The sequence below is a fragment of the Salmo salar genome, chromosome 12 (assembly GCF_965601325.2).
Source record: "Salmo salar chromosome 12, fSalSal1, whole genome shotgun sequence".
Classification (NCBI taxonomy): Eukaryota; Metazoa; Chordata; class Actinopteri; order Salmoniformes; family Salmonidae; genus Salmo; species Salmo salar.
In genome coordinates, this window is record NC_138302.1 from 16,061,175 (window position 1) to 16,075,000 (window position 13,826).

At 44.1% G+C, this 13,826-nt stretch overlaps 2 protein-coding genes across 2 annotated transcripts in view; both read left to right on the forward strand.

The window, feature by feature from the left end:
• Window positions 1-4,515: 4,515 nt before the first annotated feature.
• LOC106600268 (relaxin-3) lies at window positions 4,516-6,370 on the forward strand. The gene is made up of 2 exons (XM_045690817.2): window positions 4,516-4,844; window positions 5,201-6,370. The coding sequence occupies exons 1-2, from the start codon at window positions 4,667-4,669 to the stop codon at window positions 5,494-5,496; spliced, it is 474 nt and encodes a 157-aa protein (XP_045546773.1). The 5' UTR covers window positions 4,516-4,666; the 3' UTR covers window positions 5,497-6,370.
• Window positions 6,371-7,043: 673 nt separating this feature from the next.
• The window catches only part of LOC123725610 (transportin-2), a 29,221-nt gene continuing 22,438 nt past the window's right edge, over window positions 7,044-13,826 (forward strand). Inside the window, exons 1-11 of the mRNA XM_082958628.1 lie at window positions 7,044-7,312; window positions 8,011-8,110; window positions 8,302-8,377; window positions 8,497-8,646; window positions 9,003-9,109; window positions 9,204-9,337; window positions 9,700-9,781; window positions 12,201-12,323; window positions 12,882-13,000; window positions 13,179-13,239; window positions 13,357-13,528. Of these exons, the coding sequence (XP_082814754.1) occupies window positions 8,012-8,110; window positions 8,302-8,377; window positions 8,497-8,646; window positions 9,003-9,109; window positions 9,204-9,337; window positions 9,700-9,781; window positions 12,201-12,323; window positions 12,882-13,000; window positions 13,179-13,239; window positions 13,357-13,528 (1,123 nt within the window). The 5' untranslated portion in view covers window positions 7,044-7,312; window position 8,011. The remainder of the gene's footprint in view (window positions 7,313-8,010; window positions 8,111-8,301; window positions 8,378-8,496; window positions 8,647-9,002; window positions 9,110-9,203; window positions 9,338-9,699; window positions 9,782-12,200; window positions 12,324-12,881; window positions 13,001-13,178; window positions 13,240-13,356; window positions 13,529-13,826) is intronic.

Below are 13,826 nucleotides of genomic sequence, written 5' to 3' on the forward strand. Positions count from 1 at the left end.
GTCTTTATCCCGCCCTCTTCTTAACTTTGATTGGATAATTTTGGGGCGATGCCACTCGTTTGTCGTCATGTCATTGGAGCATGTTTATGTCAATCATTTTTATATCAACCGATTGGCTGTCAATCTCTGTCTATCACTTTCACTACCCACTAAAAGTAATAGGAAAACACCCTGGTTCTCCCATTTCCTCGGGGTAATGGCTAGAATGGATCCAGTTTCTGTCAAATTAACGTCAGAATTGACTTTTCGTAGCAGGTTAGGAGAATTTACGCAGCAGGTTAGGAGAATTAACGTAGCAGGTTAGGACAATTAGGTTAAGGTTAGGAAAGGGATTAGGGTTAGCTAGAATGCAACAATTTTTTTTTTTTACAAAGATGGTTCCTTTCTAGCCATGATCCTGGTTCTCATAATGGTTGGATCGCTGTCAGTGAAATTATTCCAATCAATTGATTATTGCTGTACATTTAAAATGTAGCAATTTATCATATGCATTAGGGGTCCGCGGAGGTACTGCAGGGGTTCCACAGCCAGATCTCAAAATATGTTTAAAAAAGATATAATAATAATAAATAAAATGCATGGTAATTTATGCTTTAAAAATGAAACGTTTTCTCTGCCTCATTGCAAAATGTGTAGAATAGCTGGACATTATCCCATGCCAAGAGGAGGCCTTTTAAATGTATTTTTCCTAGGGCCCAAGACTTGATTCGTCCAGCCATGTAGCCTACTGCAGGAAACAAACATCAGAGTACAACTCCTTGTAAGCTATTTTAATCTCACTCGAGTTGTGATTTTATTATTTGTTTCTTTTTTATTTTATTTAACCTTTATTTAACTAGGCAAGTCAGTTAAGAACAAATTCTTATTTACAATGACGGCCTACCCCGGCCAAAGAGGGGTCCCTGATGAATTTGCTACTACAAAAGGGATCCCTGGCCCCAAAGAATTTGAGAACCCCTGCATTAAATCAAATGAAATGTTATTGGTCACATACACGTGATTAGCAGATGTTACAACAGGTGTTGCGAAATGCTTGTGCTTCTAGCTCTGATAGTGCAGTAATATCTAACAAATTACACTACATATACCCAATACACACAAATCTAAGTAGGAATGAATTAAGACTATATACATATGGACGAGCGATGTCAGAGAGGAATGGACTAAGATACAATAGAATAGTATAGAATACAGTATATACACATGAGATGAGTACTGCAAGATATGTAAACATTATTAAGTGACTAAGATACTGTAGAATAGTATAGAATACAGTATATACATATGAGATGAGTAATACCAGATATGTAAACATTATTAAGTGACTAAGATACTGTAGAATAGTATAGAATACAGTATATACATATGAGATGAGTAATACCAGATATGTAAACATTATTAAGTGACTAAGATACTGTAGAATAGTATAGAATACAGTATATACATATGAGATGAGTAATACCAGATATGTAAACATTATTGAGTGACTAAGATACTGTAGAATAGTATAGAATACAGTATATACATATGAGATGAGTAATGCAGATATGTAAACATTATTAAAGTGACTAGTGTTCCCTTCCTTAAAGTGGCCAGTGATTTCTAGTCTATAACTATAGGCAGCAGCCTCTAATGGGCTAATGATGTCTGTTTAACAGTCTGATGGGCTTGAGATAGAAGCTGTTTTTCAGTCTCTCGGTTCCAGCTTTGATGCACCTGTACTGATCTCGCCTTCTGGATGGTAGCGGGGTGAACAGGCAGTGGCTCGGGTGGTTGTTGTCCTTGATGATCTTTTTGGCCTTGCTGTGACATCAGGTGCTGTAGGTGTCCTGGAGGGCAGGTAGTTTGCCCCCGGTGATGGTGATGGTGATGGTGATGCGTTGTGCAGACCTCACTACCCTCTGGAGAGCCTTGCGGTTGCATTAGGTCAAAAATGCATGTTGACAACAATAAATGATGACAGATCTCTTCATCTTTTCTCCCTTACACACACACACACACACACACACACACACACACACACACACACACACACACACACACCACACACACACACACACACACACACACACACACACACACAACATATGTTGTACTATCCTTCTGGGGACCTAAAATTGATTACCATTCAAAATCCATTTTCCCTAACCCCTAAGTCTTACCCTAACCTTACCCTAACCCTACCCTAACCTTACCCTAAGTCTTACCCTAACCCTACCCTAACCTTACGCTAACCCTAATAGGCCTACAAGCCCACACACTCAAACAAATTTCTTGAGTGAGTGACGTCAAATATATGGCCAAGGAAACTGTTGTTGTGACAATAGACAGGTTTTGTATTGACCCAAGTTTATTAGACAAAAGCAAACGTTGCGACTTGTGTAATGGAAAATGGCAGATGTACTGTAGGATACATTTTTTAAAGATTGAATACATTTTTATCTGTTTGACAGAGGTGGATTTTTATTTTTATCGCGACAAACGATGATGGAAACAGTGTTTTTCAAATAAATTATGATTTCCGAATACATTTTGAAGGTGCACATGATCAGTGTTGCCAACTTAGCGACTTTGTCGCTATATTTAGCGAGTATTCAGACCCCTCTAGCGACACATTTTCAAAAAAGTGACTAGGGACAAATCTAGCGAATTTTTCTGGTGTTATTGGAGACTTTTGGAGACTCTGACATGAAAGCACGTATCGTTCTTACTCTTCTCAACGAGCAGCGGGTGCTGCCGTGAGCCCCGTCCCAAAGCACTCACATGCTGCCCAGTCCTCGCGCAGCAGTCCCTCCCAGCTGCAGTCAGAGCAGGAGATGTTCACCCCTCCGCGGCCAGACTGCAAATGAATCGTGCATGCGGGAAGCCGCTGCTGGCTGATCCCGCCCTGGCTTACATTCAGGGCGGGATGTAAATGTAAAAAACTAATCTAAAAAACAATTTTTTTTTATAAAAAATGTAATAAAAAACGAAGTAACTCCGCCAGAGTGAGTCTTTTGGGTCACTTTTGCCGGTCCCAAGCCCGGATAAAGGAGGGTTGGAATTGTGACATAAAAAAAAACAAGAATCGACAGAAGAAAGTTCATTTGTAGTTCTAAACATAGTTAGGGTGTTTTTTACTCACTTTTTGTCTCTCCCACGATGTTATTCCTCTCTCCTACAGCGTCCATCACAATTACATGCACATGGCCAATTATGCAAATTAGGTGATGATGTCACTTAGCGACTTTTAGGACAGCCAATAGCTACTTTCCTTACTGAGGAGTTGGCAACACTGCACGTGATGTTATTAAGTATAAAGCTCTACTCCACGTGCCATTATAATGCCTAGGCCTACCGCTTGAAAAATGCATTTATTCAACAATAAAAACGTTTTTTTTTTGCACGACAAGGATTTCCTTGACTTTCAAGAATGCCTGAATTGCTTCACATTCCAATTAGAAATGTCACCATTAAATTGTTTCAGATCATCTAGGCCTGCTTGAGTACAAGTTACACTATGGCACGGACCATGGTGGCAATAAGTAGGCACATGAGAATTATTAGAATATGGCAAATATTTTCAATTCTTGCATTCTATCCATGCTGGCTTTTGTGGGCTACCTGAGACATAAAATATAGATGGGCAGGGCATACAGGCTGTCGTCACTTTATTAATGCGCAATTTGCCTAATAGGATTATGGAAACATTTCAAACCACATAATTTTTATTCGACAGGTTTTTGCAAAAAAAAATAGTTTTTTTAATTAAAGCTGTTTGTATCGACACGTTCAATAGAACCGCATCGCGGCAGGCAATTGTCCTGTCCACTTTCAAACTTTGAAAATGTTGACAAAAATACACCAGGGAAGTTAATGGCAACATAGCTACTTTCTCTTTATCCATCCATGTCACAAGACTCACGACTAATACTCTATACAGGACAGACATGGGGAGTTGAGTATTATTGCATGTGCTCCTGTGTGTCTGTTTATGTGTCAGTATTAGTGCATGTGTGTGTAGGTCCAACTCCTTGTTCATTTAAAACCCGAAGCAATAGCGATCCTATCCCTAACCAGACATGATAGATAGCAGGTTCCCAAAGTTGTGACACTGGAAGCAACCAGGAAACACTGAAAGGTCGCTGACGATTAGATTAAAGACTACACCTCTGACGTGACCTTTTAACCAGGGACACCATTTTAATCGCAACCTCTCTTATTGGGACCATTGTTCTCCTAAAGGTCTCAGGTCTTAGTCATTTCTTATCTGGCTGTACTCTGAGGCCAAGGGGATGAGAGAGAGAGAGGGGAGACTTGGTCATAGTCATGGGGCACCCCAAGTGGAACCCTATTCCCTGTATAGTGCACTACTTTAGACCAGAGCCCAAAGGAAATCCAATTGGCTGTGTTCAGAAGTTGTACACTATGTAGAAAATGAGGGTTCCGTAGGACGCATAAAGCTTCAGTCAGCGGCGCTGGGCTCTCTATATAAGGGGTTCCGGGTCCGCCAAGAGAACCACACAGCACCACCGGGTGAGAGCGAAGGAGACACCGACAGAGACACACAGAGACTCACCAAACCTTCACCAGACCACTGATCCACACCTGCAGCCGGGCTATCACTTTCAAGGCTCTTTCTCTTGGACTCCTCTTTCCTCTCTCTCTCCATCTGTCGCTCCTGATCATGTGGAAGGCTGCAGTGTTGACGTTTGGCCTGTTGGTGGCACTGGTGGGTATGGTGCAGGCTTTAGAGGGCCACTCTAACTCTATCTACGGGGTGAAGCTGTGTGGGAGAGAGTTTATACGGGCCGTCATCTTCACCTGCGGAGGATCGCGTTGGAGGAGAGGAGTGGGCGATGCAGGTGAGATGGGTGTGTGTCTGTGAGAGACGATGTGTATGTGCACCTGTGGCTGTGGTTGTGTATGTGTGGGATTGATTGTCTATGTATGCCTGCATGTGTGTGTGTGTGTGTGTGTGTGTGTGTGTGTCAGTCTCTCTTGTTGTGCATGTCTAAATGTCTGTCTGCCTACGTGTCTGTTTGACTGACTGACTACTCAACTGTCTGCTACTGTAGGACCAACCATACTGAGATGTTTTCTCTCGTTTAGCACCATAGACTAATATCTAATATCAATCCTTGCAAGAGAACCAGTTGTTCCTGTAGCCATTTATTTTCTATTAAGCATTCAAATAATTTTATCTTCCTCTTCCTTCCAGGTGACATCCCCATTGACGAGGAGACTGAGGCCTACAGCCCATGGAGCTCCAACGCCATCCCCAGCCTCGCCAGCAAGCAGCGTCCAGGATTGGAGGCCCAGGGCTGGGCAGGCGAGGTCAGGGAGGGAGGCTCTGCCGCTGCTGTGTTCAGTCGTTTGGCTCGCTCGCCCATGTCAGAGGAAGTGCTAGAGGCGCTGCGCAGCGCGGACAGGAAGGGGCGGGATGTCGTGGTGGGCCTCTCCAACGCCTGCTGCAAGTGGGGCTGCAGCAAGAGCGAGATCAGCTCCCTCTGTTGAGCACTACCAACACCTCTCATTTTCATCCCTCCATCCCCTCGTCCCTCTGCTCAGCTCTTCTACCTCTCCTCCTACATCATCCCATCTCTCATCCCTCTGCTCAGCTCTTCTACCTCTCCTCCTACATCACCCCATCTCTTCTACCTCTCCTCCTACATCACCCCATCTCTCATCCCTCTGCTCAGCTCTTCTACCTCTCCTCCTACATCACCCCATCTCTTCTACCTCTCCTCCTACATCACCCCATCTCTCATCCCTCTGCTCAGCTCTTCTACCTCTCCTCCTACATCACCCCATCTCTTCTACCTCTCCTCCTACATCACCCCATCTCTCATCCCTCTGCTCAGCTCTTCTACCTCTCCTCCTACATCACCCCATCTCTTCTACCTCTCCTCCTACATCACCCCATCTCTCATCCCTCTGCTCAGCTCTTCTACCTCTCCTCCTACATCACCCCATCTCTCATCACTCTGCTCAGCTCTTCTAGCTCTCCTCCTACATCACCCCATCTCTCATCACTCTGCTCAGCTCTTCTACCTCTCCTCCTACATCACCCCATCTCTCATCACTCTGCTCAGCTCTTCTACCTCTCCTCCTACATCACCCCATCTCTCATCACTCTGCTCAGCTCTTCTACCTCTCCTCCTACATCACCCCATCTCTCGTGCCTCTCCTCTATCCATTCTACTGTCATTCTTCTGGCCATCTCCATCTCTCACTAACAATCCCTTCATTCCTGCCTGTCTTCTTCCTCTGTCGAGTAAAGACATTCTTTGACCATGCATGTATTCTCCGATCTATGTCAGTATTTTGAGCAGTTTTTGTGTGTTTAGTTACTGATATGACAGTCCAATAAAGTTGTGTTCTGAAAGTGGTAATGTGTTACCCTATATTGAAATTTCTCAATGACTCATACTTGATGTATTACAGAATCTGAAAATATATATTCAAATATTTGACCACAAAGGTTTTATTTCTCAACAACACTAGACTAGATCAGCGTTTTTTCAAACTCGGTCCTGGCCCCCGTGTGCACGTTTTGTTTTTTTCCCTAGCAGTAAACAGCTGATTCAAATAACCAAAGCTTGATGATGAGTTGGTTATTTCAATCAGCTGTGTTGTCTTTAGGTAAAAAACTAAACGAGTACCCAGGAAGGGCCCCAGGACCGAGTTTGGGAAACCCTGGACGAGAGGACGGGTTTTGTTGTGTCCACCTGTTGTAACTTCCTCCTCCCTGTCTTTGGTGGTGGACTTTGACTGGCTGTCACGCACACCTGTTTAATATATGATGACCCCCCACAGACGATTCCATCCTGCTAGGGCCTAGCAGCTAGGCCCACATGGCATTAAAAAGTAGACGTTTATTCCATGTCATAAAATTGCATTTTACACTGTCTATTCACTCACTGGTAAATGTAAATAGAAATTTGACTTTGACTTTGTTGAAAGATTGTCTATTATATTGACCTAACTGATGTTGCAGTGTAATCACGTGTGATGTGAACAGATCGGCGATTGGGCAAAACTAATCAAGCGTATGGAATATTGAGCTATCTACGGAAGCCGAGTAAGGACCTGCTGGTGGATTTTTGAATCTGACATGACAGCTATTTCTCACACATAGCCAGAGCTACTTATCGCAACAGAAAGGGGGTTCGGGATTATCTCTTTGCTCTAAAAACAAAGTGAGAGATCAAAACCCTTTGCTACTAAATACATCTGGATTGCATCTGCCATTCTGTAAATGCTCATTGCCACGGTACCGGTAGCTACTGCTAACAAAGCAATTACGGATCTGACAAATCGGTGCGACCAGGTAAAGGCTTTCTTTGGCGGCACTTTCAACATGAAGCTACTAGCTAGCTACCTAACTAACAAGCTAACTAGCCAAATAACCAACGTTAGCTATATAATATGTAATTGTGTTGTCTTTATCGTTTGCACCTGGCTAGCTAACAATGTCTACACTCGTTAATTTGTTAGATGTTTATGTAGCTAGCTAGCTAACGAGCTAATGTCACTAGCGGCGAAATGCGAGGCCGTATCGGCCTACTTGCCCAAGCCGGCCAGGGACTTCCTACTTTATTAGCATGCAATGCGGAATACTTGCGGAGGCAAAACTAGATTAGGTAACGTTGGCTAGCTACGTATTGAGTTTATAATGGGGACTGATTACTACTAACTAACTAGTTAACGTTAGGTAGGTAGCTAAATGACTTTGTCAACGTCGGTTGATGTGATTTATTTTGATTCCAGGTTGGTTATGTAGCTAGTCTTGATGCTAGTGATTTAAAATGCATTCTTTGCATTCCGACCCTTGACTGACGCGTTCTATTCTTTACTCTGCTTCTGATGTGATGTTGGGCTAGAGAGACAACTCTGCTTGTGACAGCGACACTAGTAGAAACAAACTATGGAGCCGGTGGAGGCTGTAAGGAAAATGTAGAGAAACATTCCAGTCACTCTTTCTCTCTCTCTCTCTCTCTCTCTCTCTCTCTCTCTGTGTGTGTGTAGGATGGAGTGGCAGCCGGATGAACAGGGTTTGCAGCAGGTGCTTCAGCTGCTGAAGGACTCCCAGTCTCCAGACACAGCCACACAGAGAGCTGTGCAGGAAGTATCCTCTCAAACACACAGCAGTGTGTCTGCATTCCAGAGAGAGAGAGGCTGTGTGATTGTTTTCCATACTTCATAATGTGTCTCCTCGGGGTGTGAGTGAAAGATGAGTCATGAATGTGTGTGGGATTGTTGGTGATTTGACATGTTGATTGTTTTGTCAGTGAAGGGGTGTTCTTTAACAGTGTGTAGAAACTGGAACAGCTCAACCAGTTCCCAGACTTCAACAACTATCTCATCTTCGTCCTTACAAGCCTCAAATCAGAGGGTAAGTGTCTGTCTGTCTGTCTGTGTAAGATATATAAAAAACGGTTGTGAGCATCAGTCAGTGGTTACTAATCGTTCCCTCTCTCTCCCTCTTTCCTTTCCCCCCCCCCTTCTCTCTAGATGAGCCAACCCGTTCTCTAAGTGGTCTCATATTGAAGAACAATGTGAAGGCCCACTACCAGAACTTTCCTCCTCTGGTAGCTGACTTCATCAAGAGGGAATGTCTCAACAACATTGGAGATCCCTCGCCCCTCATCAGAGCAACCATCGGTAAGAGAGAGAGAGAGTGTGTGCTGCAAAGTGAGTCAGGATGTGTGGGTGGTTAAGCCTTTGCAGGTACTGGTGTCAGTCTGTGTGGGAGTATGTGTTCATCAGCAAGCTGAAGTGTGTGTGTGTGTGTGTGTGTGTGTGTGTGTGTGTGTGTGTGTGTGTGTTCATGTTTCAGTTTTAGTTTTAATGTCACATACAGTGAAATTCCTCCTTGCGAGCTCTAAACCCAACAATGCAGTACTAAAAATAACAAGGTAGAACAGAATCCCACAATAAATAATGTTGTGTATAAATGTGTGTGTATGTGCCTATTAGTCAGTGTGTGTGTGTGTAACCCTCTGCCTCCTGTCTCTCAGGCATCTTGATAACAACCATAGCATCTAAAGGAGAGCTGCAGACATGGCCTGAACTCCTCCCTCAACTCTGTAACCTGCTCAACTCTGAAGACTACAATACCTGCGAGGTCACACACACACACACACGCTCCCATCTAATCTTTTGATTGTTTATGTAGGACTTATGTTTAACTTTCTGTGTGTGTGTGTGTGTGTGTGCAGGGTTCTTTCGGAGCCCTGCAGAAGATCTGTGAGGATTCTTCAGAGCTGTTGGACAGTGATGCTCTCAACAGACCCCTGAACATCATGATCCCCAAGTTCCTACAATTTTTTAAACACTGCAGCCCAAAGATCAGGTCTGTCTCTGTCTGTCTCTGTCTGTCTCTGTCTGTCTCTGTCTGTCTCTGTCTGTCTGTGTCTGTCTCTGTCTGTCTGTCTGTCTGTCTCTGTCTGTCTGTCTCTGTCTGTCTGTCTCTGTCTCTCTCTCTCTCTGTCTGTCTGTCTCTGTCTGTCTGTCTCTCTGTCTCTCTCTCTCTGTCTCTCTGTCTGTCTGTCTCTGTCACCCAGATCAGGTCTGTGTTCTTTCTTTCGTTCTTTTCTTCTTTCTTTCTTTCTCTCAGCCCTCGCTCCATGCTCCCTCCCTGACAAGTAGTTGATTTCTTAAGGCAGCTATTGAATGCAACCAACTTTGTTTCCGCCCTCTCCCTCCCTCCTCCAGGTCTCATGCCATAGCGTGTGTGAATCAGTTCATCAGCAGTAGAGCCCAGGCTCTGATGGATCACATCGACACCTTCATCGAGGTGAGACGGGTTGTGACTAAAATGGCACCCTAGTCCCTATATAGTGCACTACTTTAGACCAGAGCCCTAGTCCCTATTAGAGGTCGACCGATTATGATTTTTCAACACCGATACCGATTATTGGAGGACCCAAAAAAAGCCATTGCCGATTAATCGGCCGATTTTTAAAAAAACAACAAAAAATAATACTTAAAAAATATATATATATATTGGCTTATATATATATATATATATATATATATATATATAAAAAGAACAATTTTGTTAAATATTTTTTTATTTGTAATAATGACAATTACAACAATACTGAATGAACACTTATTTTAACTTAATATAATACATCAATAAAATCAATTCAGCCTCAAATACATAATGAAACATGTTCAATTTGGTTTAAATAATGCAAAAACAAAGTGTTGGAGAAGAAAGTAAAAGTGCAATATGTGCCATGTAAAAAAGCTAACGTTTAAGTTCCTTACTCAGAACATATGAAAGCTGGTGGTTCCTTTTAACAATATTCCCAGGTAAAAAGTTTTAGGTTGAGGTTATTATAGGACTATTTCTCTCTATACTATTTGTATTTCGTATACCTTTGACTATTGGATGTTCTTATAGGCACTTTAGTATTGCCAGTGTAACAGTATAGCTTCCGTCCCTCTCCTCGAACCAGGAACACATCGGCAACAGCCACCCTCGAAGCATCGTTACTCATCGCTCCACAAAAGCCACGGCCCTTGCAGAGCAAGGGGAACAACTACTCCAAGTCTCAGAGCGAGTGACGTTTGAAACGCTATTAGCGCGCACCCCACTAACTAGCTAGCCATTTCACATCGGTTACACCAGCCTAATCTCGGGAGTTGATAGGCTTGAAGTCATAAACAGCTCAATGCTTGAAGCACAGTGAAGAGCTGCTGGCAAACGCACAAAAGTGCTGTTTGAATGAATGCTTACAAGCCTGCTGCTGCCTACCACCGCTCAGTCAGACTGCTCTATCAAATATCAAATCATAGACTTAATTATAACACAGTAACGCACAGAAATACAAGCCTTTGGTCATTAATATGGTCGAATCCGGAAACTATCATTTCGAAAACAAAACATTTATTCTTTCAATGAAATAGGGAACAGGCACTGCATCGATTATATGCAACGCAGGACACGTTAGTTAACTAGTGATTATGTTAAGATTGATTGTTTTTTATAAGATAAGTTTAATGCTAGCTAGCAACTTACCTTAGCTTCTTGCTGCCCTCGCGTAACAGGCAGGCTCCTCGTGGAGTGCAATGTAAGGCAGATGGTTAGAGCGTTGCACTAGTAACTGGAAGGTTGCAAAAACGAATCCACGAGCTGACAAGGTAAAAATCTGTCGTTCTGCCCCTGAACAAGGCAGTTAACCCACTGTTCCTAGGCCGTCATTGAAAATAAGAATGTGTTCTTAACTGACTTGCCTAGTTAAATAAAGGTGCAAAAAAAATCGGCCACAATCGGTGTCCAAAAATACCGATTACCGATTGTTATGAAAACTTGAAATCGGCCCAAATTAATCGTCCATTCCGATTAATCGGTTGACCTCTAGTCCCTATATAGGGCACTACTTTAGACCAGAGCCCTAGTCCCTATATAGTGCACTACTTTAGACCAGAGCCCTAGTCCCTATATAGTGCACTACTTTAGACCAGAGCCCTAGTCCCTATATAGTGCACTACTTTTGACCGTGGTCTGTCTGGGTTGAATCCATCGGACAGACGTGATGTACTGTCACAGTTGAAAATCTTTATTATTTAAGAACCCCGCCATCTCTCTCCAGTCTAAATGTTTATTATTAAAGAACCCCCATCTCTCCAGTCTAAATGTTTATTATTAAAGAACCCCCCCACTCTCTCTCTCAAGAGTCTAAATGTTTATTATTACGCCGCCCCCCCCACTCTCTCTCTCCAGTCTAAATGTTTATTATAAAGAACCCCCCACTCTCTCTCTCAAGAGTCTAAATGTTTATTATTACGCCGCCCCCCCCCACTCTCTCTCTCCAGTCTAAATGTTTATTATTCCGCCCCCCCCCCCTCTCTCCAGAGGCTAAATGTTTATAATTAAAGAACCCCCCCTCTCTCTCTCCAGAGGCTAAATGTTTATAATTAAAGAACCCCCCCTCTCTCTCTCCAGAGGCTAAATGTTTATTATTAAAGAACCCCCCCTCTCTCTCCAGAGTCTAAATGTTTATTATTAAAGAACCCCCCCCCCCCTCTCTCCAGAGTCTAAATGTTTATTATTAAAGAACCCCCCCCCCTCTCTCTCTCCAGTCTAAATGTTTATTATTAAAGAACCCCCCCCCCTCTCTCTCCAGTCTAAATGTTTATTATTACCCCCCCCCCCCCTCTCTCTCTCTCTCTCTCTCTCTCTCTCTCTCTCTCTCTCTCTCAAGAGTCTGTTTGCTCTAGCGGGGGATGAGGACTGTGAGGTGAGGAAGAACGTGTGTAGAGCTCTGGTCATGCTGCTGGAGGTCCGGATAGACCGACTCATACCACACATGCACAGCATCATACAGGTACCACCTACGACCTCTAACCTCTAACCCTATGACCTCATACCACACATGCACAGCATCATACAGGTACCACCTACGACCTCTAACCTCTAACCCTATGACCTCATACCACACATGCACAGCATCATACAGGTACGACCTCTAACCCTATGACCTCATACCACACATGCACAGCATCATACAGGTATCACCTCTGACCTCTAACCCTACGACCTCATACCACACATGCACAGCATCATACAGGTACCACCTAGAACCCCTGACCCTACGACCTCATACCACACATGCACAGCATCATACAGGTACCACCTAGAACCCCTGACCCTACGACCTCATACCACACATGCGCAGCATCATACAGGTACCACCTAGAACCCCTGACCCTGTGCACTTTTGACCTTTCACATACGCTCATTCATCACTCATATTCCATGTGTTTTTGTAAACCTCCTACACTCAATCTGTTCTTCTATTTCTCTCTCCTTTTATCCTATTGCCCCCACACCTCTTTTCCATATTGCCTTCTGTTTCTGTAAGAAATGTCTCTCTCCTCCCCAGTACATGCTCCAGCGTACCCAGGACCCAGATGAGAATGTCAGCCTGGAGGCCTGTGAGTTCTGGCTCACCCTGGCTGAGCAGCCCGTCTGCAAGGAGGCCCTGTCTGGGCACCTGGTCCAGTAAGTACACCCGCCCCGCGCGGAGGCAGTGACGCACCCAGACCCAGACACACATGGACGGATACACATCAGACCCACAGATGAGGTGATGGCTAGGGGAGTTTTTTTAGTCGGGGTGTAGCTGGATAAAGAGGACTAGTGTGGTTTGGTTGTCACCATCTCTCCTGTCTCTCTCCAGACTCATCCCTATCCTGGTGAATGGGATGAAGTACTCTGAGATAGACATCATCCTCCTGAAGGTGAGTTTACAGACGTCAGTCTGTGAGAGTGATTGTGTGTGTCAGTCTGGATGTCCCACTCCCAATGTACGACTAGAAAGAACCATGACTTAACGTTCTCCCTCCCTCCCTCCCCAGGGAGATGTAGAGGAGGAGGATGACACCGTACCAGACAGTGAGCAGGACATCAAGCCTCGCTTCCACAAGTCACGCACCGTCACCCTGCAACACGAGGGAGGAGAGGGGGAGGAGGGGGAGGATCACGACGATGACGATGACGACGATGACACGCTCTCTGACTGGAACCTGCGTGAGTGGCTGACCAATCAGAGCCGGGGAAATGGGATTGGCAGCCAATCTTTAGTGTTTGTCCCGCCAAGAGAGAAGACGTAGGGCCAGTCTTTACAGTTCTCAGTTAATGTTACTGATTACCCATGAAGATACACACACACACACACACACACACACACACACACACACACCTGTCTAAATCAGTCACTGTTTAACTAGTGGTGTAGTAAGTGTTTTAACCTCTGTTTCTCTTTCTCTCTCTGTTTCTCTTTCTCTCTCTGTTTCTCTTTCTCTCTCTGTTTCTCTTTCTCTCTCTG